General features: G+C 47.8%; 2 protein-coding genes across 5 annotated transcripts in view; one reads left to right on the forward strand and one right to left on the reverse strand.

Annotated features, from left to right (window-relative positions):
* The first annotated feature begins 629 nt into the window (after positions 1–629).
* On the forward strand, positions 630–6,912 carry LOC111143259 (XK related 8). The gene is made up of 3 exons (XM_022496879.1): positions 630–930; positions 3,550–3,746; positions 5,334–6,912. Exons 1-3 carry the CDS (start codon positions 638–640, stop codon positions 6,044–6,046), a joined length of 1,203 nt encoding a protein of 400 aa, XP_022352587.1. The 5' UTR covers positions 630–637; the 3' UTR covers positions 6,047–6,912.
* Positions 6,913–9,365: 2,453 nt separating this feature from the next.
* LOC111143064 (EYA transcriptional coactivator and phosphatase 3) overlaps positions 9,366–23,351 on the reverse strand; it is a 107,105-nt gene continuing 93,119 nt past the window's right edge. For 3 of the 4 annotated variants that reach the window (XM_022496511.1, XM_022496508.1, XM_022496509.1), the window contains 2 exons: positions 15,071–15,171; positions 9,366–13,083 (listed from right to left, as the gene is read on the reverse strand). In XM_022496511.1, coding sequence (XP_022352219.1) covers positions 13,003–13,083; positions 15,071–15,171 — 182 coding nt within the window. In that variant the 3' untranslated portion in view covers positions 9,366–13,002. Of the gene's footprint in view, positions 13,084–15,070; positions 15,172–20,275; positions 20,815–23,351 lie in introns of those variants that run through there. The other variant, XM_022496510.1, reaches the window with a different exon arrangement.

Consider the following 23,351-nt stretch of genomic DNA (forward strand, 5'->3'; position numbering starts at 1 on the left):
CTGCGACTCCCGTAGAGTGATTGAACAGTTACTGAACAGAGTAAGATGAGCCACAGGGAAGATACGCCTGAGGGATCCCGTGTCCTCGTCCGTCCCCCCACCCCCCTCGCCCTCGCCGGCACGCGAGGCACACTCGGTTTGCGAAGTCCCGCAATCTGGGTGCAGAACGGGTCTGTTCTGCAACAACGCGGACGCGAGGGATCGCGGTCCAACCCCGGACGCTACGGCCTGAGCCACTGCCGTCGTCTCGGGCCTTCTCTTGCCTCAACTGCAATTAGACGGCGGCCGCGCTACGGAAGGGCGGTGTGGCGGCGCCCGGCCGTCTGCGGGCCTAGCGGTCCTCGGGGCTCACTGGGGCTGCACGCGGGTGCCCTGCGCAGGTTGCTGGGCCGCAGCCGGGGGCGGCCTTCCGGGACGCAGACGGACAGAGGCGTGTGGGGACCGCGGGCGTCGTGAGCCGCGGGGTCCGCGGGCCTTGCTCCTCCCCGGACGGGGCGGGACGGGGAAGTCCCGCCCAGGAGGCTCGGGCCCCGGGCCGCCCCTAGGCCTGCGCCCGCCTCCTTCCTGCCGTGGCGACCCCAGGCGGGGAAGGCGGGTCCGAGCCTAGAGGAGAAGGTACGCGAGAGGCTGGCGGGTCATGCCTTGGTTACCCCGCGCCGCGCTCCTCTGGGACGTGGTCCTGGGCTTTTTGGGCACCGCCGCCTTCCTGATCGACCTGGGCGCCGACCTGTGGGCCGCGGGCCAGTATGTGCTCAGCGGCCGCTACCTGTGGGCCGCGCTGGTGCTGGCGCTGCTGGGCCTCGCCTCGGTCGCGCTGCAGCTCTTCAGCTGGGTTTGGCTGCGCGCCGACCCCGCCGGCTTGCACGAGCCTCAGCCCCCGGGCCGCTGCCTGGCGCTGCTGCACCTTGTGCAGCTGGGCTACCTGTACAGGTGAGCACCACGCCCTCGGAAGGGGGAGGGGGGCGGAGCCCGCGGCCCCTGCAGCCGCGCCACTAGCCCTGGGAGGAGCCCTGACACCCGGGAGGGGTGGGAAGGAGAAGCTCGGGACCCAGGAGAGGAAGCTAAGACCTTGTGGGAACTTCTGCTTACAGGTGAGCTCCCCGCCTCTAAAGAAAGAGGGGCCGGCTGACGGCCCACAGAACCCAGCTACCCTACCCCCGTGGCACTAGGGAAGAGACTGAAGCCCAGAGAAGAAAAGGAGGCACATGATTTGGAGTCAGACCTGTCTCGGCTCCAGTCCTAGCTAATTTACTATCTGTGGCCTCATCCCTGCCTCAGTTTCCTCCTCTGTGAAATGGCGACAGGAGTGTAGACACAGGTCTGGCCAGCTGGCCTGTTGTGGGGAGCAAAGGCAAGAGCCCAGTGTGCTTCGCTTGGTGCTCTGGGCTCTTGGTGGACTCTAGTGTAACAGCCGACCCCTGACCTGTTCCATACAAAAAATGTTCCTTTTTGTTGTGGGTGGGGCCTTCCTTGGGCAAGTCCCTTGAGCCCTCCGGGTCTCAGTTTACTCATTCTTCCAGTGGGGTTGGTTGTAGCACCTGCTTCTGTTTGGTAGGGATTAAAAGAAATAAGGGATTGAATTGCTTCGGCGCAGAGTAAGCCTTCAACAAATGTCAGCTGGCTTGATTACCCGGGTCACCCGGGAGCATTGGCAGCCCTGACCCTCAGAACAGAGCTAGTCCTCTCAAGCCCTCTTTCCCAGTTTCCTTCTCCCCGCCCCACCCTCTGGTCCCCAGAGCAAGCAAGAGTGCAGCGATGGGGTCTGACTCAGCCATGTCCCCTGAGCCAGCCAGGGCTGGGCATAGGCTGGGTTCCAGAAAGTCTGTGTGGGTGGTACTCCTCAGAACCGCAAGGCCCGCTGGAGATGAAGAAGCTGAAACCAAGGGATGAGAGTCTTGCGGTGGAGTCAGGACACTCTGTGCTCTGGGTTGAGATAGGGCGGCTGGAGCCAGCATCTGCTCTTGAATCCATTCTGCAGATTCTCTCCAGATCTTGCTTTGACAAAGCTGCATTGAGTCTCCAGGAGGGGACAAGAGGAGCTTTGAGTATTGCGGTTTTGCCTGAGGGACTGCAAGGTCCTCCTTAAAATGCTGGTGGGCAGAAGGAGAGCAATTGTCAGAGTCCCAGAGGCCTTGAGGAGCCCTGAATCTGTAACTGTGTCATGCCTCCTCTCTCATCCCATTTCTTTCTTTCTTTCTTTTTTTTTTAAAGATTTTTTTTTTAAAGATTTTATTTATTTATTTGACAGACAGAGATCACAAGTAGGCAGAGAGAGAGGGGGAAGCAGGCTCCCCGCTCAGCAGAGAGCCCGATGTGGGGCTCGATCCCAGGACCCCAGGATCATGACCCGAGCCGAAGGCAGAGGCTTTAACCCACTGAGCCACCCAGGCGCCCCTTTTTTAAAGATTTTATTTATTTATTTGACAGAGATCACAAGTAGGCAGAGAGGCAGGCAGAAAGAGAGGGGGAAGCAGGCTCCCCGCTGAGCAGAGAGTCCGATGCGGGGCTCGATCCCAGCCAGGACCCTGGGATCACAACCAGAGCCAAAGGCAGAAGCTTAACCCCCTGAGCCACCCGGGCGCCCCTCTTGTCCCATTTCTGCTGAGCAGGAGGCAGACAGCCTTTACTGAACTTTGGTTTTGAAAATGGGGTGTCTGTTCCTGCCTTTGACTGGACTGAGGCAGGGGCCTTAGGGGACCCGGGCAGAGGCTCCTGCTGAGGGAGAGCCCCAACCTGGGCCCGCCACCCCTGCTCCTTAATGTGCTGTCAAGTCCATCCAGGGGAAGTGACAGTAAATAGCTGGTGAATGACTTGGCTCTAGGGAGTGGGCTCACCTCCCAGTGACCAACTGAGATCAGTTCCGGGTGGGGGAGATCGTGGTGCACGTTCCACTACTCCCCACATGTCAACAGGTCACCCAGGCCTGACTGTCTAACCTCTGGACTCCCCTAACTCTGTGTCTGTCTCCATGTCCATCACTCTGGACAGTCCTCTTAAATGAACCTGTCCTTCCCATCTAACCCCTCCTCCCCTTCCACTCCTTCATAGCCAGAGAGATCTTTCTACAGCACAATCTGACTGACCTATGTTGCCTGTGCTCAGGAACTCTCGGTGGCTCCCCTTCCCCCGCAGGGTCCTAAGAAAATCTTAGGCTTTCTAAAAAAAATTGAGAACTGTCACCTGGGGCAATTTCATCGCAAGACTTTGAAATTCACACAGTTTTGGGTCCAAATCCTGTTTCTACCATTCCTTAGCTCTTCGGTTTTGTGTCCCCATCTGTCAAGTGGGGATGTTGTAAGGGGGAAATGGGACAGGGTTTGGGATGACCCGGGGACATCCTGGCCAGTCCGAGCGGTGGCAGTTGGTACCCATCCCCATTCTACGATGAAAGAGTTGGGTGAGGTTAAGTCATTCGTGCCCAAGGCCCCACAGCATGTGAATGACGAGCTAGGATTAGAGCCCGCCTCCATCTACACAGTGGGAGAGGGGAGGCCGAACGCAGCACACACTAACCTGGCCCCTGGGGGCCTCTGGACCCGCCCTGCCTAGGTGCGTGCAGGGGCTGCAGCAGGGGCTCCTGGTGTGGCAGCAGGAGGAGCCCTCTGAGTTTGACCTGGCTTATGCTGACTTCCTGACCATGGACATCAGCATGCTGCGGCTCTTCGAGACCTTCTTGGAGACGACACCACAGCTCACGCTGGTGCTGGCCATCGTGTTGCAGAGCGGCCGGGCCGAGCCCTACCAGTGTGAGTGATGGGCCGGGGGCTGGTCCCCCCCTTTACGGTGTGGGGGAGCTGCTGATGAATGTCAGGAGGGTTTTCACTCTTTTCTAAAGGCTTTTTGGAAAATAGGAGGATATCCCTTAGGTAGATGTGCGTTCAATCTGGAAGCTACTCCTTAGCCTTCCGAGTGAGGACCAGTGACTAGTGCGGCGGCCGGGGGGGTTGAGTGGCTGCCGTAGGGCTGGTGCCGTGCAGAGCACTTTGCCGACCACACTGCTCCCACGCACAGCGGCCCTAGGGGCTGGCACTGGCTCCATCCACTGGACACGAGAGGAACGAGGTGCAGAGGTGAAGGCATCTGGACCGGTGCACACGGCACTCCGGGGCACACACTTCTGTTTGTTTGAGGGCTGTGGGTATCTAGGATCGGGGCCACTATGGGGACAGTCTCCATTGTCTGCAGGGGAGGCAGGGAGCGAGGGAAGAGACAGATTTTCCTGACTTTCTACTTCGTGAACATTTCCATCAGTGGCTCTTATGTGCCAGGTACGGGGCTGCTGGGGACCCCAAGGGAGCAGAGTGTCTTATACCCTGCAGGAGCTCAGAGACAAGGCAACAGAGAATGACTGTGTGCTAAGACTCCAGAGGGCAGTGGGTGAGGTGTACTGGGTCACCTGCGGGGTGGGGTGGGGTCAGGATGGGTGACTCTAGCTCCCGGGGCTCGTGCTCCTGGCCTACCCAGTATTGTGGGCTGAGCTTGTCCAGGTCAGCGAATGCAGCACGCTGGGCAAACTGGGAGGATAGCAGCCCTGCCGAGACCTCCTGTGCGGTAGAGGGGCCATTGCCCCAGATCTGCTTGCAGGGTCGGGGTGGCCTCCTGGTCCACAACAGATGCCCAGTAAACATCTGTTGATGGACTGGGAAAGGGCCAGGGAGTGAGCCTTCTAGAGGCCCTTCTGGTGCTGCTTGCACCCCTCCCTGGAGGTCCTGGTGCTCCTAGTCCAGGGTGGGCAACCGAGAGGTGGGAGAGGATCCCCACCCAAAACTGCTAGTGTTGAAGAATCAAGGTGAAGGCCCAGTGTGAGCCGGGACGTCCTATGTGTGTGGCAGGGCAGGCTCTCCTGGCCTGGAGGGCGGCTTCGGCCACAGCCCGGTTGCCACCTGTGGAAGTTCCTGCTTCCGTTTTCAAGACTGCAGACAGGGAACCGGCGTGACTGATTTTCAGTGCCCAGAAAGGCTTGAGGTCTTCTGGGAAAGGAAGGGTTACAGGGCCGGAGCAGACGCTCAGGGTGTGGCCAGGGCCCCGGGGCCTCAGATGCTGGGTGATGGGGGTGCAGATGAGGGTGCAAGTCTCACAGCCCTCCCCCCACCAATCCTGGAAGAGTCTCGCTCTGGCAGCACCTGAAAAGTTAAGCCTTGCGGCAAAGGGCAGACTCCGTGCTCGGACCCTCTGTCCATTTTTGGTTGTTTGAAGGGATGTTCTCTAGCTGTAGCTTCCCTTCAGCCATCAGGAGCTCTCACACCTGCCTGGGGTGGCCGCGGGGCCTGGTGGAATGCGTGGCCTCTAGGGGGTGCCACGCAGGCTCACCCCTTCCCGCTTCCTCTCCACAGGGGTCAGCATCGGCACGTCCTTCGTGGGCATCTCGTGGGCACTGCTCGACTACCACCGGGCCTTGCGCACCTGCCTCCCCTCCAAGTCGCCCCTGGGGCTGGGCTCCTCTGTGGTCTACTTCCTGTGGAACCTGCTGCTGCTGTGGCCCCGGGTCCTGGCCGTGGCCCTTTTCTCCGCTCTCTTCCCCCACTCCGTGGCCCTGCACTTCCTGGGCCTGTGGCTGGTGCTGCTCCTGTGGGTCTGGCTGCAGGGCACGGACTTCATGCCAGATGCCCGTTCCGAGTGGCTGTACCGGGCCACCGTGGCCACCATTCTCTATTTCTCCTGGTTCAACGTGGCCGAGGGCCATACCCGGGGCCGCGCCACCATCCACCTGGTGTTCCTCCTGAGCGACAGCATCCTCGTGGCAGTCACCTGGTCGACTCACACCAGCTGGCTGCCCAGCGGGATCCCACTGCACGTGCTGCTGCCCGCGAGCGGCCTCTGCTTCCTTCTGGGCCTGGCTCTGCGGCTGGCCTACTACCACTGGCTGCACCCAAGCTGCCGCTGGGAGCCTGACCGGGTGGATGGGACCCGGGGCTTCCGCTCCCTTGAGGGCCTTCAGCTGCCTCACAACAGCCGCATGACCCGGTTGGCGCAGAACTTCTTCCCTAGGGTTAGGGAGGAGGAGGCTGTTTTGCCACAGAAAGAAGAGGTGAATGGGGTCCTTTGAGGCGAGGCCAGACCCAGCAGGCCCAGAACGGATGGACTCAACTGGTAGAATCCAGAGGATAAGCTAATGATGCTGCTATTGGCCTTGATTCCCTCCAGAAGCACCCGATGCCCGATGTGACAGGCCCTGGAGACCCGAGTTGAGTAAAGACTCAGGCCTGCCTTTGAGGATGAGAACAAGATGCGAACGGCTGGGCCCTGGAGAGTCAGGGGCTCCAGTTACATACAGGACACTTTGGAAGGAAAGAAGAGACCCCGCCCCTTCCCCATCCCATCCCCACCAACTGAAAGAGTTGGTACCCCAGAGCTCCTAGAGATGGTATTTTCGCCTCCCCAGCCATCTCCAAAATCATTGGTGGAGGTGCTGTCCCACGGCTTGGTTCCCTGATCCTGGGCTAGAAGGCCCAGGATCTCCAGGTTGTGTTCAGAATTCTTCCTCTCTGCCTTACCTGTCATTCTGGTCATCCAACAGATGTTTACTGAGAGCCTTGTCTGTGGCAGGAATATTCTGTCCTTGGAGTCTGGAACAAGACTTCCCTCTCTAGCTACTCCTGAGTGGGTGGTCATGCTGGAAGCCAGGGACGTCCAGCTAGTGGCCCTGTCCGCCTCCCCAAGGCCTCAGTGCACCCAGCCCAGCCTCTGGCCCTGCTCTTAAGTGGCTATCTTTCAGCCAAGTGCTTGTGATCCTGTGGTCTGGGCCATGGCTCAGCCCGTTGAGTATTTTTCTACTTTAGGCAGTACACTTTCTACCTCAGAGTCTATGTGAGAGGAAGAGAACGTGCGTCCACATGTGTCTCTGCAAGTGAAGGACATGTATGTGTTGTTTTTGTTTAACAATATTATTAGATTATTATTAAAACCTCATGAAACCCTCCCAACTAGTTGTGTCATTAAATCTACAGAGTTCAAAGACACCTGGAAAGAAAGGTCAGGGACATGAAGTCCACCCTTGAAATTGCTAAGGGTCCTGGGACCAGAGAAGAGGGAAGGTTCTCAGCCTTGTTTTCCAACTTTTGGGATCTGGTGAGCCGTTGTGGGGTTGATTATCGTCAGGTGGGCATCAGAACCCAGATCTGGAGCCACTCTGGTGTGTGCTGTTAACCAGCTTTGCTGCTGGGCCTGGCAGGAGGAGCCACAAACACCTCTGGAACCAGGAAGTGAACCCTAGAGCCCTGGGGAAGAATGGTACAAGTGCTGGGAGTGCAGTGTAGGGGTGTGGATGTGGGCCGCAGGACCAGAGCAACTTCTGTTGCCCTGGAAGATATGTGGTTTGGGGAAACCAGGGAACAGGAAAACGGCACTGGAGACAGAAGAAAAAGGTGCAGTCATCCGTGTGAGGGGAACCAGGATAGTTCTCTTCTGTTATTCATTTTAGGGGAGACCAAACAGAGTAAGTAAAACTGTCTGAGCTAGTGTAAAAGATAAAGTAGGGAAGGGCACAGGGAGAGGGTGAATGCGTGTTGTGGGTGGGAGTTCCAGTTCTGTGCAGCATGGCCTGGGAAGGCCTCCCTGAGAACCTGATTCAGCCCTAAAGGGGGGAGGGTGAGATCAGCAGGGCCTGGCGGGAGGCTTTGGCAGCTGTGCTGGCCTGGGGCCAACGATGATAGAGGTGGGCGGGTCGGGGGTGGAAGCCCTGGGGAGATGATGCTGGTGATTTTTGATGTAGAAGGATAAGGGCCGGATGGATCTCCAGGATCATCCCATCCAGTGATTTCCAGACTTGAATTTCATGGACCAGTAAAACGGCCAACATGGCTGTTGACTTAATTTTAACAAAAAAAGGCAGTAAAAACTACCATTTATTATTATCTTCATCATCTCTTAATAAGATATAATGGCCTTAGAAAAAGGATCATTTTTTTTCACCAACTGGGTTTTTTTTTAATTGAGGTATAATTGACATACAGTATTATAAAAGGATGGTTCTTCTAATTGAATACATTTAAACACCCATAAACATATCCATAAGTGAAATCATTATAGTTTCTCTCAAGTCACTGAGAATATCAAGGGTTGAGAACCCAGAGGGTAGGCTTAGTGCCCGACCTAGCTTTGGACATAGGCCCTAAGGGTTTCCAAGCTTCCTGTCATATGAAGAGATTAGGTTCAGGGGAGATGCTATATATGCCCAAACAGAAGACACAGTGTTTTAGGCAATTCCCTACTTTCCTGAGAAAAATCCTCAAGATGTGTATTCTTAATGTTTTGGCTAAACTCTCATCTGTAATCGCTAAATGAAATTGTCAAATGATGGTAATGCGTAATTAAATTGAAATAACATACAAGGTCTACCACCTAAAATCTGTGGAACGAAGCAGTCACTTTACTTGTATATACAGTTCATAGAATTAAGAGTTTTAAAAAGATGGCAGTGACATGACTTGCAATTAGAAATTTCCTTCAAGATCCCATCAAGAATTTCTTTTTAAAGGTCAAGAAACTTGTTTTTGAAGAATAAAACCACCCTGAATTACTAATTTTTACTTGCCAACCAAAGGTTTTTGAGAAATGCGCAGATGTTACACTTACTATAAGGGAGAAGGGAAATTTACTCCAAGGCTTGAAAAGCAAGTAATACTCCAGTATTTGTACTTACAACCAAGTTAAAGATGTAACAAGTCTGCTTCAGCTATGATGTGGTTCGAAATACGTACCTTCTGATTAAAAAATTTAATGCCTAGAATACAAGGCAACCCCCTTTTCTAAGAGGGAATTAATTTGGAAAAAAAAAATACATCCTAACAGTCTGACACATGTGGCACTTGGAAGCCAGCCCGAATTCTGGCCTCCTTCATTGCAATAAAAGGCAAAGGGATTCTTAACTTTTTGCCAGACCAGTGAGGGACAGTCAGACCCAAATCTGAAGAAACAAAATGAGCAAAAGTAGTTGATGTGACAGGAAATGAGGCCAAATCAAGCGAGGTTTAATATCAGATTGTCAGTTTTATTGCTTTTGCATGTTAAGCTCATCACAGCAATGTATTGATTTCTCTTTAATAATTAAATTTCAGCACAATTTGACAGCAAATGAAACCTCTTATCATTCCAGTCCTAAACTTTAAAAAGTAGATTTTAGAAACAATTAAGAAATAAACTTTCCCCTTGCAAGTCATTTTAAAATATTATTTTATTTCCCCATGTACATTTGTTTAAACCAAATGGTTAGTCTTTATTTTCGATGAAATTAATGACTGGGTTATTGAAGGGTACCAGCTTTCAAATGAGCTCTTCGGACTTTTTTTATGAAGCCCTACTCAGAAGCCTACTTAGCTGGGCAACTGGGCTGATACTACTCAGAAAAGACACAGGAGCAAACTGTATAGAAAATAAAAACTTTATTTTTTCAAGTTTATAAGATAGTTCCCATTACATATAACATTATGGTCAAGGACTCTACACAGCCACGAATGCCCGCAGTCACATAAATATATCCGATCCACTCAATGCCTTTTCCTGCTAAATGAGGCATCTGAAGTCCAGAGGGTTATGTTTTGAGTAGAAGCTGTCCTTAATGAGATGGCTCCCGTTCAGTGCATTAGGGACTAGCCACGGAGCCTTGCTTGCTGGAGCGGCCTAAATCGGAGAGGAAGGGACAGAGGGCCTGCAAGTTGGGGATGGGTCAGAACTAGATTTTTCTCTCATAGTTTAAGATATTTTAGAATCCCAGAATTCAGGTTTGGCTTCTTTATAAGTGAGAATATCTGGGGAGTTCCAAGTTTTGGATGAAAAAGGAAGCCAATGAAAAAGGTGGTAAGAAGTAGAAGCCTGCTTAAGAAGGCCCCTAACTGTCCCCCTTCTACAGGAGTGAGGAGAGTAAGGCCCCCGGCTCTCCACCCTTGGCTTAGACCGCCCTTCTGCCAGGAAGAGAAAGAACGTGGCCCCGCCCCTCCCCGCCTCTGCCCCGTGGTTCAGTGGCACCGACACCCATTCAACGTAGCGAATGTCTAGATGTTCCACGTGCTGCAGCCAGAGTTTGCCAATCAGATTCTACCTGGAGCTTGAAAAGTGAGTTTGTATAAACTGTGGACAAGCCGCGGCACAAGTCTCCTGGGACACTAGCTTTGCCCCTCAACTTGCAGAGCAGGAGACAGGAACATCCCAAACCGAATAAAAGCCCAAACAGGCATCGAAGTCTGGAACAGGCATCTATTCTCCCGGACACCACCAGCCGCCCCAGGGGCATTGGACAGGGTGATGCTAAGGCACAGTCAGTTTTACATTCGAAAGTCAAGCCACCTCTTAAACCCAGGACACATCTGACAACTCCAGATCCCGCACTGGAGACAGTCCTCACCATGAGACGTGCAGACCCATCTGGCAGAACCCACAGTGCCTGGCTGGGGGAAAGACTCAGCATGTGGGTGACTTCATGGGGACACTTTCTAGTAAAGAGGGCTTCCCCTTGAAGAAATGACCCATGGTATCCTTTTGCCCTCAACTTCCAAGAGTGCTACCCACTTGCTTTCCTTTCCAGATCTTTGTGCTGGGGAGGAAGAAAACACAGGGTAAAAGAATGCTGTGTTCCCTGCACAACTCATTTTGGCAAAGAGGAATCAAGAAGCTCTCATTTTCCGTAATAGGGGCAGCAACAACCAGAAGAAAGCAGAGGTGCTCTGCTCCGTAGAGCTTCCTCACTTCTCTTAGCCAATTCCAAGTTCCTTTTGCAAAGACCCAGGCTAGGCAGTCAGGGGGCGGTGGGGGAAACACCATCGAAAGAGGAGTCTAGCTCCTAGGGATAGAGAGCTTCTCCCAAAAGGCAGGGAGAGGGAAGTGTTTGTGTGTGGCCCTGTGTGCATGACAGGGGGACCACTACACAGCCTCACAAGCCTGACATGCAGCACCAACCAGGTGGCCTCTGTCCAGCTCAGGGAACCCACAGTTATACTGCTAGTAGGGGGAGAGCTTGGGGCCTGGAAGAAAGGCCCATTATGGAGCTTTCTAAGATCGATTACCAAGCAAGGCAGAGCAGCATGTGGACAACTATGCTCTACACAGACCATGGAAGGTTGGCCTCCGACTACACGCCTCATCTCTTCCCCACCTGTCAAGAGACGAGGTTGGAGAGACAGCTAAGTAATGAGCACTGACTCCAGCTCCTTCCCCAAACCTGTGAGGAATGGAGCACTTTCTCAATCCGTTCTGAAGGAATGTGTCTATTAGTCTTTCTCTGCTGCCATTTGGTGGCCTGGCATCAGGAAGAGCCTGGCCCCTCGGTGCCGCATCTCCAGAAATGGATACACAGAATCTCTGGGGGTAAGCGATTACAGCTGGGGGTATTCAAGGGACGCCTCCTCCTGAGGACCCAGACTGCACGCCTGAGGGGCTGACATGTTCACCTCTGCAGGCAGCCCGGGAGAGGCTCAACTTCCTGAGCGCTAGGAAGCGTATCCTGCCCGAGCAGGGGCCCACATTCGTCTTGGAGGGATGGAGCATCCGCAAACACACCTGGGCTCTAAGGCTGGGATTGGCTGCCGGGCACCCACCAATCTTCCTAGAGGTCAGGGTGACAGATGTTTCTGCATATAGCCCCGGGTTAAATTTTCAGGCATGGAGTAGGGTCCCAGCACCCTCATTTAAATCAGGAAAGTCTTTCTGGCCTTCTGGTTTCCCATTTTAGAATGGGATTTGAGAAGCAGAAAGGGTGTTCCATGGGAAAAGTGGGTTTTGATCACAGCAATCTGTTCCTCGGTTTCAGGCAAGAGATTTGGGTAAATACATGCCCAAAATACCTTTCTTGGCTTAAGGGCTTCAAAGGAAGTCAAATGTAGTTACGAGTCTGTTCTTAGGCTTGATTTAACTTCTTGGGTCCAAAGCTGAGGGACTGGCCAGAGCTGCATGGAGGCGGATGTGACGTACAGAGGGCAGGGCAGGGGCAAGGGTTTAGCACTGGTGACTAAGAAGGAAGAGAAGGGTGGAGGGGTGAGCCTCTGCTGGGGAAGGGTGCTTCTCTGCCAGAGAAGGTGGAATCTTCTTGTTTCAAGAGCCAAAGAAGCAGAAATTCCTATGAAGCCTTAGTCCTTTCCCTCCAGTTGGGAGGTAAGCCCTCTGGGACATAGTCTTTGAATAAAAGTCAAGCTGAAGGCTTGGAATTTACATCTTAAGAGAGGGAGTTTCTAGGGTTGTGCCATTTGGTTGAAGGGAAACAGGGACTGGAGAGGGGACTAAGGCTTCTTGGATGGGAAATTCCAAAGTCTCAAGGTTATCAGTGTCCAGTGCCCCACAGTTCAGCAAACTAGGAGATGGAAGAACGGGAAGGAAACCGCCCTAGAGGGCAGACCACCGGAGCAGCTAAAGGAGGTGCTACTGTCACAGAGAGGTATTTTAGATATTTCAATTGCTATTTTCCAAGGAAACTTTACACACCCCTTTCTTGTTAGAAAAAGAAAGGAGGGAAAACCTGCTTCAGAGACCAGACCCTTAACTATAAAAATAACATATACATTCCCTGGGAATATGTTCTAGAGCTAAGGAGATTACAAAGACCGCAAGAGATGGTATCACAAAAGTCTGCCACGTGTATCCTCTTCCCGCAAGTTCAGAGCAGTTCTCAAACTGGGCACGAACTAAGAGTGCAACTCTGCCCCAAGAATTGCCTTTTCTTTTCTTCATTTTTTGAAACAAAATAAAACGAAACAAAACCCAGACGAATTAAAAGCACTGTCGCTGCGGTGAGTCTACTGTCCTCTCCATCCCACCGTCTCCTGCCTCTGCACGAGGGTGAACACGGGGCCGCAGCTCACTCTTAGCAAAAATAAGCTTCGTCCCTTGCAGCTGTTGGTTCTGATTGTGTTCTCGCCAGCATTCCATGGAGAAATAGAGAGATACACACACAGAGACAGAGACAGAAAGGGAGACAGAGACACAGAGAGAGAGAGATAGAGTTCCCAGATGGTTCTGGTCTCTAGCTCCTTTCAGGAGGGAAAAGGAGCTCATGGGGAAGGGTCTTCATTCCAGTTCTCAGAGAAAATCAAGCTCCAAAGCCTGGTGGAGAGACACTAGATCTCCATGGTTGGTGATTCTCCAGAAAGGCATGTTGTGCTGGAAGAGAGGGGGACAGTTCATAGCAGATTAACCCAACTTCTTTTGGGAGCCTATATTTACCTCTATACCTCTTCCTTTCCCCAAGACACTTGGTAACACTCTCTTCTCCTGCCCACCTTACTGGACTGTTAAAAGTAAGTCATATGTATAAGGACTTTGTACACTACACGACACTTTACAAATGTAAGAGATTTTTGCCAGGTCTTTCGTGGTAACTGTGCTTTTATGATACATCCTTGTTCTAGCCATTATATAGGGTCCTCAGGATCAAATAAAATGACCCTTGTGAGAAATTACTATTAATCTATCACATTTTCTTACAGATGGTTAGGTTTGTGTAAATTTCAAAGTTTCTCTACGTTTCGACAAAGTACAAGTCTTGTTCACGACTGAGATGCAGAATACACAGATCTAAGAAGTAATAATCCCATTTACCATGTTGTCAAAATCACGTCCAGAATACCGTGTGCTGTTGTGGAAACCACATTTTAAAGAAGGGATCTGAAAAAATCGAAGTGTGGGAGACCATGTTCTGTGAAGCTGAAGTGGGTTAGCCTTACTGATCGTTTTGCTCTAACTGGTTGCAAGTTACCCAAAATACCGAAGTCTTACAGCAGTTCTTTTGGCAGTAAGCTCAGTGTTTTTCAAGCATGCTGCTCACACGTATTTAAACGGCTTCTCATATACAGAACAGGAAACAGACTTGTTACGTCGTACTCAGGGCTTGGACCAGGATGTGAAAGTTAGAGATACAAGTTTTAGTTCAGTGGGAGGAGGAACATCCTAACAGTTTGGATGGCCCCACAACACAACACGACACACAGCATTCTCCCCATCCTTGGGTTTATTCAAACAAGGACTAGAAAGTCCTCTGGGAAAGGGGCTGCAGAAAAGGTCCCTCACAGCATAGAGGCTGAAATGGATGGAGCTCTAAGGCATCTTCATCTTCCAACGGGTACATGCTACAGTAGGTGATCACAGGAAGCAGCTGAGAGGCGCCTACTCTGCTAATGACGTCATCCTTCTTTATCTCCCAGACTCCCTTCCTCAAACCAAGCAGCACTGTTGCCTCCAACCACTACTGTCTTCTCCCGGCCCAGAGGGCAACAAGCACTTCAGAACCAAAGCCTCAAAGATAACACATTGAAAAAAAAGATAAAGGTCCTTGAATTGCTACATAAAATAGTGAATGAAAATGTAATGAGGTAATAATGCCACCCGATTAGCAATCTCACAGTTTATTAATAGTTGAAGTTTTTACATTAACTGGATGAAGAAAACCAGGACAGCTGGTCCTAGCTGGCAACCCTCCGCCTCCAAAAGTAAGAAACAGAGTTGCTGGAAGGAAACTAGGGCAGAGAAAAAGAACTTCTGTAGATCCATTCAATAAACGCAGATGAGGAAACTCCAAGAGGAAAAGTAAACTGTCCAAAGTCACACAGCTAATCAAGGAGAGCTGACCCAAATTAATTTTAGATTCCACAGTCAAGACTCATCTATGGTTTCCTGTAGTGAGATGAGGTGGCCTGGAGTTGGGAACTGCGCAGTGAGGAGGTTAACAGCAGAACAGTATTTTCTGGGCTCAAAGATAGGAAGGACTTCATCTGAACGAATTTCACTGGCTTTTTGAGAATCTAAAGCCTGGAAAAGTCAGACCGATTCACCTTTTTGTAGTGAAGTCTCAAGTTCTTGGGATGAAGATGGAAGATGGGGCCCATATCCGGTTTAATGATGGAGGGCCCTACAGCAGGGCCCAAAGATTTAAAAAAAATTTGAGTGGCAGGGAGGAGGGGGGAAAGGAAAGATCTAATAACTTAAGGGAAAACCCTATTTGGGGGAAAAATGAACATCTTTCTTTAAAGAAAAATAGGACAGAGAGGGGAAAACACTGTAAATGCTCAAGATTGCTATGATTTCTGACTTTTACCGTTTTTCTAATTACTTGATGTGTTCCCACAGGGACTGTTCTTTTTACCATGGTTACCTGTTTGGCTGCAATTTCTTCATCTCGTCCGTCTCCAATCACTACATATGTGACTTTCTTTCCAAACCTAGACACAATTCTCTCGAAGCAGCTCTCCTTACCTGATGAGAAAAAGAAATCTCCCATTAGGACATTCCCCCTACCTTTTTTTAACACTAAAGAAAAGAGCTGCTGCTGGTTCACCTGCCTAGGCTTAGACGAAACAAGTGACAGCCCATGTAATTTGTTTGGCGGGGAGTGCGGGTGGCAGCTGGAGATCCAGCAGGCCTGCTGCCCAAAGAATGTGGAATTGTGCTATTAAGACAAGACTTTCTAAGCATTGTGCTTTTTAGGTTCTTATTTTAATAAGTGTGGGCGTTGTTTTTTTTTTTTTTTTTAAGTAGGCCCACACCCAGTGGAGGCTTGAACTCCTAATCATGAGATCAAGATCTGAGCTGAGGGGCACCTGGGTGGCTCAGTGGGTTAAAGCCTCTGCCTTCGGCTTAGGTCATGATCCCAGGGTCCTGGGATCAAGCCCTGCATCGCATCGGGCTCTCTGCTCAGCGGGGAGCCTGCCTCTCCGCCTACTTGTGATCTCTGTCAAATAAATAAATAAAATCTTAAAAAAAAAAAGATCTGAGCTGAGATCAAGAGTTGGAAGCTTAACTGCCAGTCACCCAGGCGCCCCCTCAGTGTGGGGAATTTTCACAAATGGAAAGCAATGGTGTCTAGGCAGTGTGAAAGCCAGGATACCACCTCCCTATTTTATAGCTTACAAAGGTAATTCCTTTAATGAACTCTCAAAATAATCCAGTGAGAGGAGTAAAATTCCCTATTGTAAAGATCGAAAGGATTAGATACTTGTCTCAGATCACAAACAAGCTAGTAGCTACACTCTGGGCTCCAGGATCCAATCTAGGCTGTGGCTATCTTGCCATGATGAAAGGATAATTTCGGAGAGAAACTGTTTTAGTGTAGGGAAAAAAAGTGGAAGCATAAGGTTCTGATTTTGTATTAGTAAAAAGAAACAGGCAAACAGCCATATTCTTCCAATTCTTCATTTTCCAGAACAGTTCTGACTTGGGTCTTAGGTCTTTCACAGGGGGTAACAGCCCCCAGAGACCAATGAATATGGCAGTAAATCAGACCAGAATATCTAGAATGTCACATCTATAGTATCTACTGAATGCTGCAACTGCAACTGAGATAGTGATCTCTGAAGTTGACTTTGGGAAAGGGTGATTCCAATCCACTGCAGACAGCTGAGAAACATGGCAGTGTATCAAAATTCAAATCCCATCCGGAGCGCACCAGCAACTTGCACAGGTGACACCGCTGTAGGAAAAGATACTTTATTTACATAAATAAAAGGGAAATTATTTCCCTTGCTCTTTCTTCACCATCTTATACTTTATTTCCCTGTTTCTGCCACCTTCTTCAGTTAAGCAAGGTCCTAACTTTGTTTCCTTCTTCATCCTGCTCCATTAACCTTCTCATCCTTTCTTCTTGCCAGATCCAGTGACTTAGCACCGGGGTTCCGGTGAGTAAGAAAAAGGTGCCTCTTCTTCAAGGCACTTGACTGCCATCTGCTGGAAGATTGTTGTGATAAATATATAAACATGAATCTGCGACGACACGATAATCCACAAGAACCTATCCACCCATACCCAGAAGTCCTGCTTGGCACATCTGAGCAACCGCAAGTTTCTGAAATCCCTAGCCCAACCGGTACCTCAACCCCACCGAGCGAGTCACCTGGACCAGACACCTAGTCCGCTTTGGTCTTTAGTCTCCCCCTCGTCATAAAAAGCTTGGCTCAGGTGCATTTGGGTCCCTTTCGGTGCTAACATTTTACAATAGCATCATCATGCCCGACAATCAAATCAGGCAGTGCAGTCAATGTCCGCAGAATAAATACATATTAATCTCATAAATGATTCAACAGATGACTAGTCCATGTCTTGAGCCCTAATTCAAATATTAAATAGTTCAACTAATAAATTCTTATTATGTTCAAAGTGTTAAAGAGTCGTTTGTCTAATTCCATACCTATAAACTAAGACGACCTCTACCAGACCCAATCTACTTTATGATCTGTCTATGGAAAATAACCTTAAGTCAGTCAGATTTTAGACTTTTCCCCTAAGGTCTAACAAAGGGAATGTTTCATATTTATTTACTTAAAAAATATTTTATTAAATCATTTGATAGAGAGAAGGAGTGAGAGAGCACAAGCTGGGGGGCGACACAGGGAGAGGGAGAAGCAGACTGCCCACTGAGCAGGGAACCTGATGCAGGGCTCGATCCCTAGATTATGACCTGAGCAGAAGGTAGACGCCTAACCGACTGAGCCACCCAGGAATGTCTCATATTTAGAGGACAAGGACATAAAAAGTTTTTCATTGTCACGGCATGTAATGGTCAAGGACGAAACACATTTAGGAATGTCTCCTCTAAAAGGATTACGAGACAGAGAGAGTTATTAACAGCTCACAGTGAAGAAGTAGCTACATTAAAAAAATGACTCCTGTACCGTTGGTAAATAAACTTCCTCCATTTTACACTCTGCAAACAATCCTGAAGATGAGCTTTCCATTCAGGAGGATATGGCCAATGATCACTCAGCTTACCAAACATCAAACAGCTGAATCTAACTGCAAGACCAACTAAGCCTTTGGAGAATATTAAGTTTCTGGGCTTCCCCTATCAAAAACACTTCTGAGATTTTCAGAAACAATTTGGAGAATTCTTTTTTAATGTCCAAGGTAACAGAGTGGCCATTAAAAGAATCATAACTCTGGGGGCGCCTGGGTGGCTCAGTGGGTTAAGCCGCTGCCTTCGGCTCGGGTCATGATCTCAGGGTCCTGGGATCGAGCCCCGCATCGGGCTCTCTGCTCGGCAAGGAGCCTGCTTCCTCCTCTCTCTCTGCCTGCCTCTCTGCCTGCTTGTGATCTCTGTCTGTCAAATAAATAAATTAAAAAAAAAAAAAAAAGTTTAAAAAAAAAAAAAAAAGAATCATAACTCTGAAATCAAATATTTCTTCTCCTTGCTCCCATCTCACAAGCAAAGCCTCAAGTCTCTCATTGTAGTTACCAAGGTGCAAGGTACCCACCCACAGCTTTGCAAATGAGCTCTGGATGAAATGAGATTGAGAATAGTTACCAAATAAAAACATGTATTGTCAGAGGGAATAAAATCATTCCCATTAATCTGATGAGCCTTCGGGTGTCAGAACTCACTATAACAAGCACTACAGAATTTCTACCTTTCAGGAGTGAAAGGCTTAGTGCATGCGCTGGGTTCTTATGAAACACAAAGTGAGGCAGTGGCCACGAGAGCAAAACATGAAGGGGGGTGGGTTTCCCCCAATCCCTTGTAAATGAAATAATTCAACATATAGAAAAAGGAGAATAAAAATAAACTCCCGTATACCTACTGCCGCCCCATTTTTGTCGAATGTTGTTACACTTTCAGTTGCTTTAGATAAAAAAAAAGAATATGAGAAACTACAGATTTGATTTCCCGTGTACCCGTTGACCCTTCCTTTCTCTGTGAGTATATATCCATAAACAATATATGGTATATGGTTGTGAACACTTCTGACCTTTAGATAAATGATACACACCTTACATATCTACCTGCACTGTCTCTGTGTTGAATATCGTCTCCCATATTAATCCTTAAGGATGTATGTACTTTTAGTTCATTCACTTTTTACTGTCATATAGCATCCCATTGTTTGGATACAGCGATTATTTTCTTTTCATGGACAGGTTCACAGAGTGGCTGTCTCCAATTGTATTCTATTATGAACAATGTGGCATCAAAAAAATCCTCACATGTCTCCTTGTGTACATGAAAATTACTCAAGGGCAGGGGTGGGCCAACTTTCTGTGTAAAGAGTCAGGCAGTAAATATTCTAGGCTTTGCTGTGTTGCAACTACTGGACTCTGCTCCTAGAGTGTGAAAGTAGCTATGGAAATGAACTGACATGGCTATGTTTCAATAAAACTTTACAAAAACAGGCAGTGGACAGAATCTGGCACATGGGTTATAGTCTGCAGAGCCTTGTACTAAAGTGTATTTATCTAAAAGTGGAGTTACTTGATCATAGGGTTATGCACATCTCAAACCACTACACATTGTCAAACTATTCTCCAAAAAGGGCTATATCCAGGGGCGCATTGCTGACTCAGATGGTAGAGCATGCAACTCCTGATCTTGGGGTTGTGGGTTCAAGCCCCATGTTGGGTATAGAGATTATTTAAAAAATAAAATCTTAAAAAAAAAGGCTATCTCCATCAGAGTTAAGTGTTCCCATTTCCGTGACAACTTTGGCACTGCCAGACTTAAATTCCTGTTAATCTGATAAATAGGAAATGCATCACACTTTAAGGACATCTGCATGTCCTTAATTGGTGAGGTTAAGGAACTTGCCATATGTTTACTGGTGTTCTGATTTTCCTCTTCTACAAACTGTTCCAGGGTTTCTGTCTACTTTTCTAAAATGCTGTTTGCTGCTTCATAATTTATAGTTCTTTACAGATTCTGTACACAAATTAACAAGTAAAAGAGTTGCAAGTTATCTTCTACCAGTCTGGTTTGTTTTGTCAACTTTATATTTTCACTCAATATAAAATAGAGCATCATCCAATTAAAATGATCATTTTGTTGTTGCTGTTTTTAAAATTGTTTTTTTTTTTTTTGACTTTTAAATAAGATCCTCTTCTACCTTAAGGCCATAGATACTCTTCTGTATTTTTTTCTAAAAATTAAAGTTTTGCTTCTCATGTTGTTTTTTTACCCATCTGGAACTTATTTCTGCAAATAGCACAAAGGAATACAATTCTGCTTTTCTCCTCATATGGGTAACCAAGTTACCCTCATACCAAGAAGTGAAGGTCAGTTCCATGAGGACAGAGGATTTTTGTCACTGCTATATTCCTAGCACCTTCACAATGTGAGACACACAGGAGGCAACAGCTATCATCCTTTCTCATCTAGTGAATCACTATCACTTGCATATAAACTTTGTATAAATTTCTCTTATATTCAAAAATTCTCTTGAGCCCATATGACCCCCACTTACTACTACATTTCTTTGTCCTTCTTTATAATTGATCTAAAGTGTCATATAGTTACCATCTCCAGCTCTTCTCTTTCCAGTCTCTCTTAAGCCCATTCCAATTAGGTGTCACTCCCATCACTTTGCTCAAACTGCATGTCAAGTTTATCAATGGCCTCCATGTAGCAATCGTATCTGACCCATTAGCAAAATCTGAGTCCAACACTCTCCCTTTGTCTTCTTCTAAGACACCATTCTCATTTTTCTTCCTACCTCACATACTTCTCCTTCTAACACTGCTGCTGGTTCCACCTTAAGATCCAAATATTTAAATATTAGAGGGACTCAGGGCTCAGTTCATAGATCTCTATTCTTCTGTCTGCATTCATTCTTATGACTTATCCAGTCATTTTTAATAACCGCACACACACGAAGACTTCCCATTATTCGTCTCCAGCCAGTACCTCTTCCTTGACTTCCAGATTCAGATATCCAACTGCCTACCTGACATCTCCACGTGGTTATCTAATAATTATTTCAAACGTAGCATCTAAAACTAGACCCTTAATCTTTCTTACCACGGCCTTCTCCATCTCAGTAAATGGCATCTTCGTCCTTTCAGCTGCTTTAGGCCAAAATCCTTGGACTCTTCCTTAACTTCTTTTTCTTTCACACCCCATATCCAAATTACTAGCAATGCCTGTCAAAATAATGCCTTCATAATATATCCTATATATATCACAGACATATCTATCGTCATATATGACTACATCCCCACCTCCATTACTACTACCTTATTTCAAGCCATCCAGGATTTCATGCTGTATTGTTACAATAACCTCCCAATTTGCCTCTTAGCTATCCTCCTCAAGCTCCTACACAAATCCCATTTAATGGGCAAGTCATTTCTTGTCAGTCTTCTGCTCAAAACCTAAAAATAGCATTTTATTGGAATAAAAGTTGAAGTCTTTAAAATAATCTACAAGGACCTGCAGGCTCTCCCCACCCTCTCCTTTGCTCTCTCGTGACTTTATTTTCCAACATTCTTCCTTCCCTGCTCTTCCCCTGAACACGCCTCCAACCTCTTCCACTGGCTGTTCTCTCTCCTTGGCATGCTCTTTCTCCAGGTAAAGGCTAATGGCTAACTCCTTCACTTCTGTTAGGTCTCTGCTTAACTTTTCAAAAAAAGGAAGGAATGAAGGAAGGAAGGAAGGAAGCAAAGGAGGGAGGGAGGGAGGAAGGAGGGAAAGAAAGAGAGAGAGAAAGCTTTTCCTTGAGGCATACCTAACTACCCTACTTGAAACATGGCCTTCTTTTCCTGAATTTTAGCTATAGCACTTACCACCATCTGATGTATGTGGTTTGTTTTCCTTAACTTACTCGTTTACTGACTGCTTTTTCCCACTAGGAGCAAGGATTTTTGTCTTTTTTGATCACTTCTATATCCCCAGTACCTAGAAAAATGTCTTGCAGATAAAGGTGACCAATAAATACTTGGTGAATGAATGAAGAAAAAAACTGTCAACAGGACCTGGTGGGCTTATTGCCTCCATAGGTCCCGGGGTATGAGCACACACTGTGTGTGTGTGTATAAACATATAAAATTAGACCTACATTTTATGGAGAAAGCTGATCAACAGGTATGTAGTAGATTTAAAAAAAAAAAATGAATAACCACAGCTCATCTTCAAACTCCAGGGACCCTCTCCTTTGGTAACAACAGGGAAGTAGGAACTGTAAGAGTTTGGAGAGATGAGGAGAGGGCTGCCAGAGTCCTCTTTTTCTGACCATGTGCGGCACACAAGAAGCAGAGTGACACACTCTGCTGCCTTCCTAGTGGAACAAGTTGGTTTTGTATAAACCTGGTGCCAATTAATTAATTAATTATTTCAGCAAATATTTATTGAGTACCTACTCTTTCCCATACTTGGTACTGAATACATTTTTAGGGGTTAAATAGTACCTTCATATACACAGTCCCATTTGAGTTTCACAACCTCTCTGGAAGTTTCCCATTTTATGAGAGAAACCTGAGGGTCAGGAGATAAAGTAATTTGCCTAAGGTAAGAACCAGTAAGTGGGGGAGACAGGACTTGAATTCTAGTTCTTTTTTTCTTTTTTAAAGATGTTTTTTATTCATGAGAGAGAGAGGGTGAGAGACAGCACAAGCAGGGGGAGGGGCAAAGTGAGAGGGAGAAGCAGGCCCGATGCGGGGCTCCATGTGGGCCTCGATCACAGGACCCTGGGATCAGGACCTGAGCTAAAGGCAGATGCTTAACTAACTGAGCCACCCAGGTGCCCTGAATTCTAGTCCTTATTACTATTTTTCTTTTCAAAAAGCTCTACTAAAAACTGTAAGATCTGCCATCTTAACAATTTTTAAATGAACAATTCAGCAGTGTTAAGTATACTCACATTATTCTAAAACGTTCCATGGTACAAAGCTGAAATTCTATACCCATTAAACGACAATTCCCTATCTCCCTTTTCTCTAAGCCTCTGTTAATCACCATTCTACTTTGTTTCTATGAGTCTAAGAAACTCACAATATTTGCCTTTTTGTGACTGTCTTACTTCATTAGCATCATGTCTTCAAGGCTGACACATGTGGTAGTATACGACAGTATTTTCTTCCCTCTTATGGCACAACGATATCCCACTGTATGTATATACCATATCTTGTTTATCCATCATTTGATGGACATCTGAGTTGCTTCCACCTCTTGGCTATTGTGAATACCGTTACTATGAACATGGGTGTGCAAATATTTTTTTGAGATCCTGCTTTTAATCCTTTTGGATATATACCCAAAAGTGGGAATGCTGATCATATTTCTTTTTTACATTTTTTGAGGGATCACCATACTGTTTTCCACAGTAGTCCTACCACTTTATATTCCCACCAACAAGGCAGAAGGGCTCCAATTTATCCACATCCTTGTCAACACTTGTTATTCTTTCTCTTTCTTATTTTTTTTAAACTTTATTTTAAAGTAAACTCTACACCCAATGTGGGGCTTGAACTCATGACCCCGAAATCAAGAGTTGCATGCTCCACTGACTGAGTCAGGCAGGTAACCCCCCCGCATTTCTTTATTTTCCATTTTATTTATTTATTTGACAGAGAGAGAATGAGAGAGCACAAGCAAGGGGGAGCGGGAGAGGGAGAGGGAGAGGGAGAAGCAGGCTGCCCACCTCAGGGCTCGATCCCAAAACCCTGGGATCATCACATGAGCT

Source organism: Enhydra lutris, unplaced genomic scaffold, assembly GCF_002288905.1.
Source record: "Enhydra lutris kenyoni isolate GAN:26980312 unplaced genomic scaffold, ASM228890v2 scaffoldscaffold9, whole genome shotgun sequence".
In the NCBI taxonomy this organism is placed as follows: domain Eukaryota; kingdom Metazoa; phylum Chordata; class Mammalia; order Carnivora; family Mustelidae; genus Enhydra; species Enhydra lutris.

What these genes read in the sequence shown, in the direction of transcription:
- LOC111143259 (XM_022496879.1), top strand. Translation starts at nt 638, where the DNA reads ATGCCTTGGTTACCCCGCGCCGCGCTCCTCTGGGACGTGGTCCTGGGC. An exon ending in CAGCTGGGCTACCTGTACAG is followed by an intron (nt 931 to 3,549) that starts GTGAGCACCACG and finishes CGCCCTGCCTAG; the next exon opens with GTGCGTGCAGGGGCTGCAGC. An exon ending in CCGGGCCGAGCCCTACCAGT is followed by an intron (nt 3,747 to 5,333) that starts GTGAGTGATGGG and finishes TCCTCTCCACAG; the next exon opens with GGGTCAGCATCGGCACGTCC.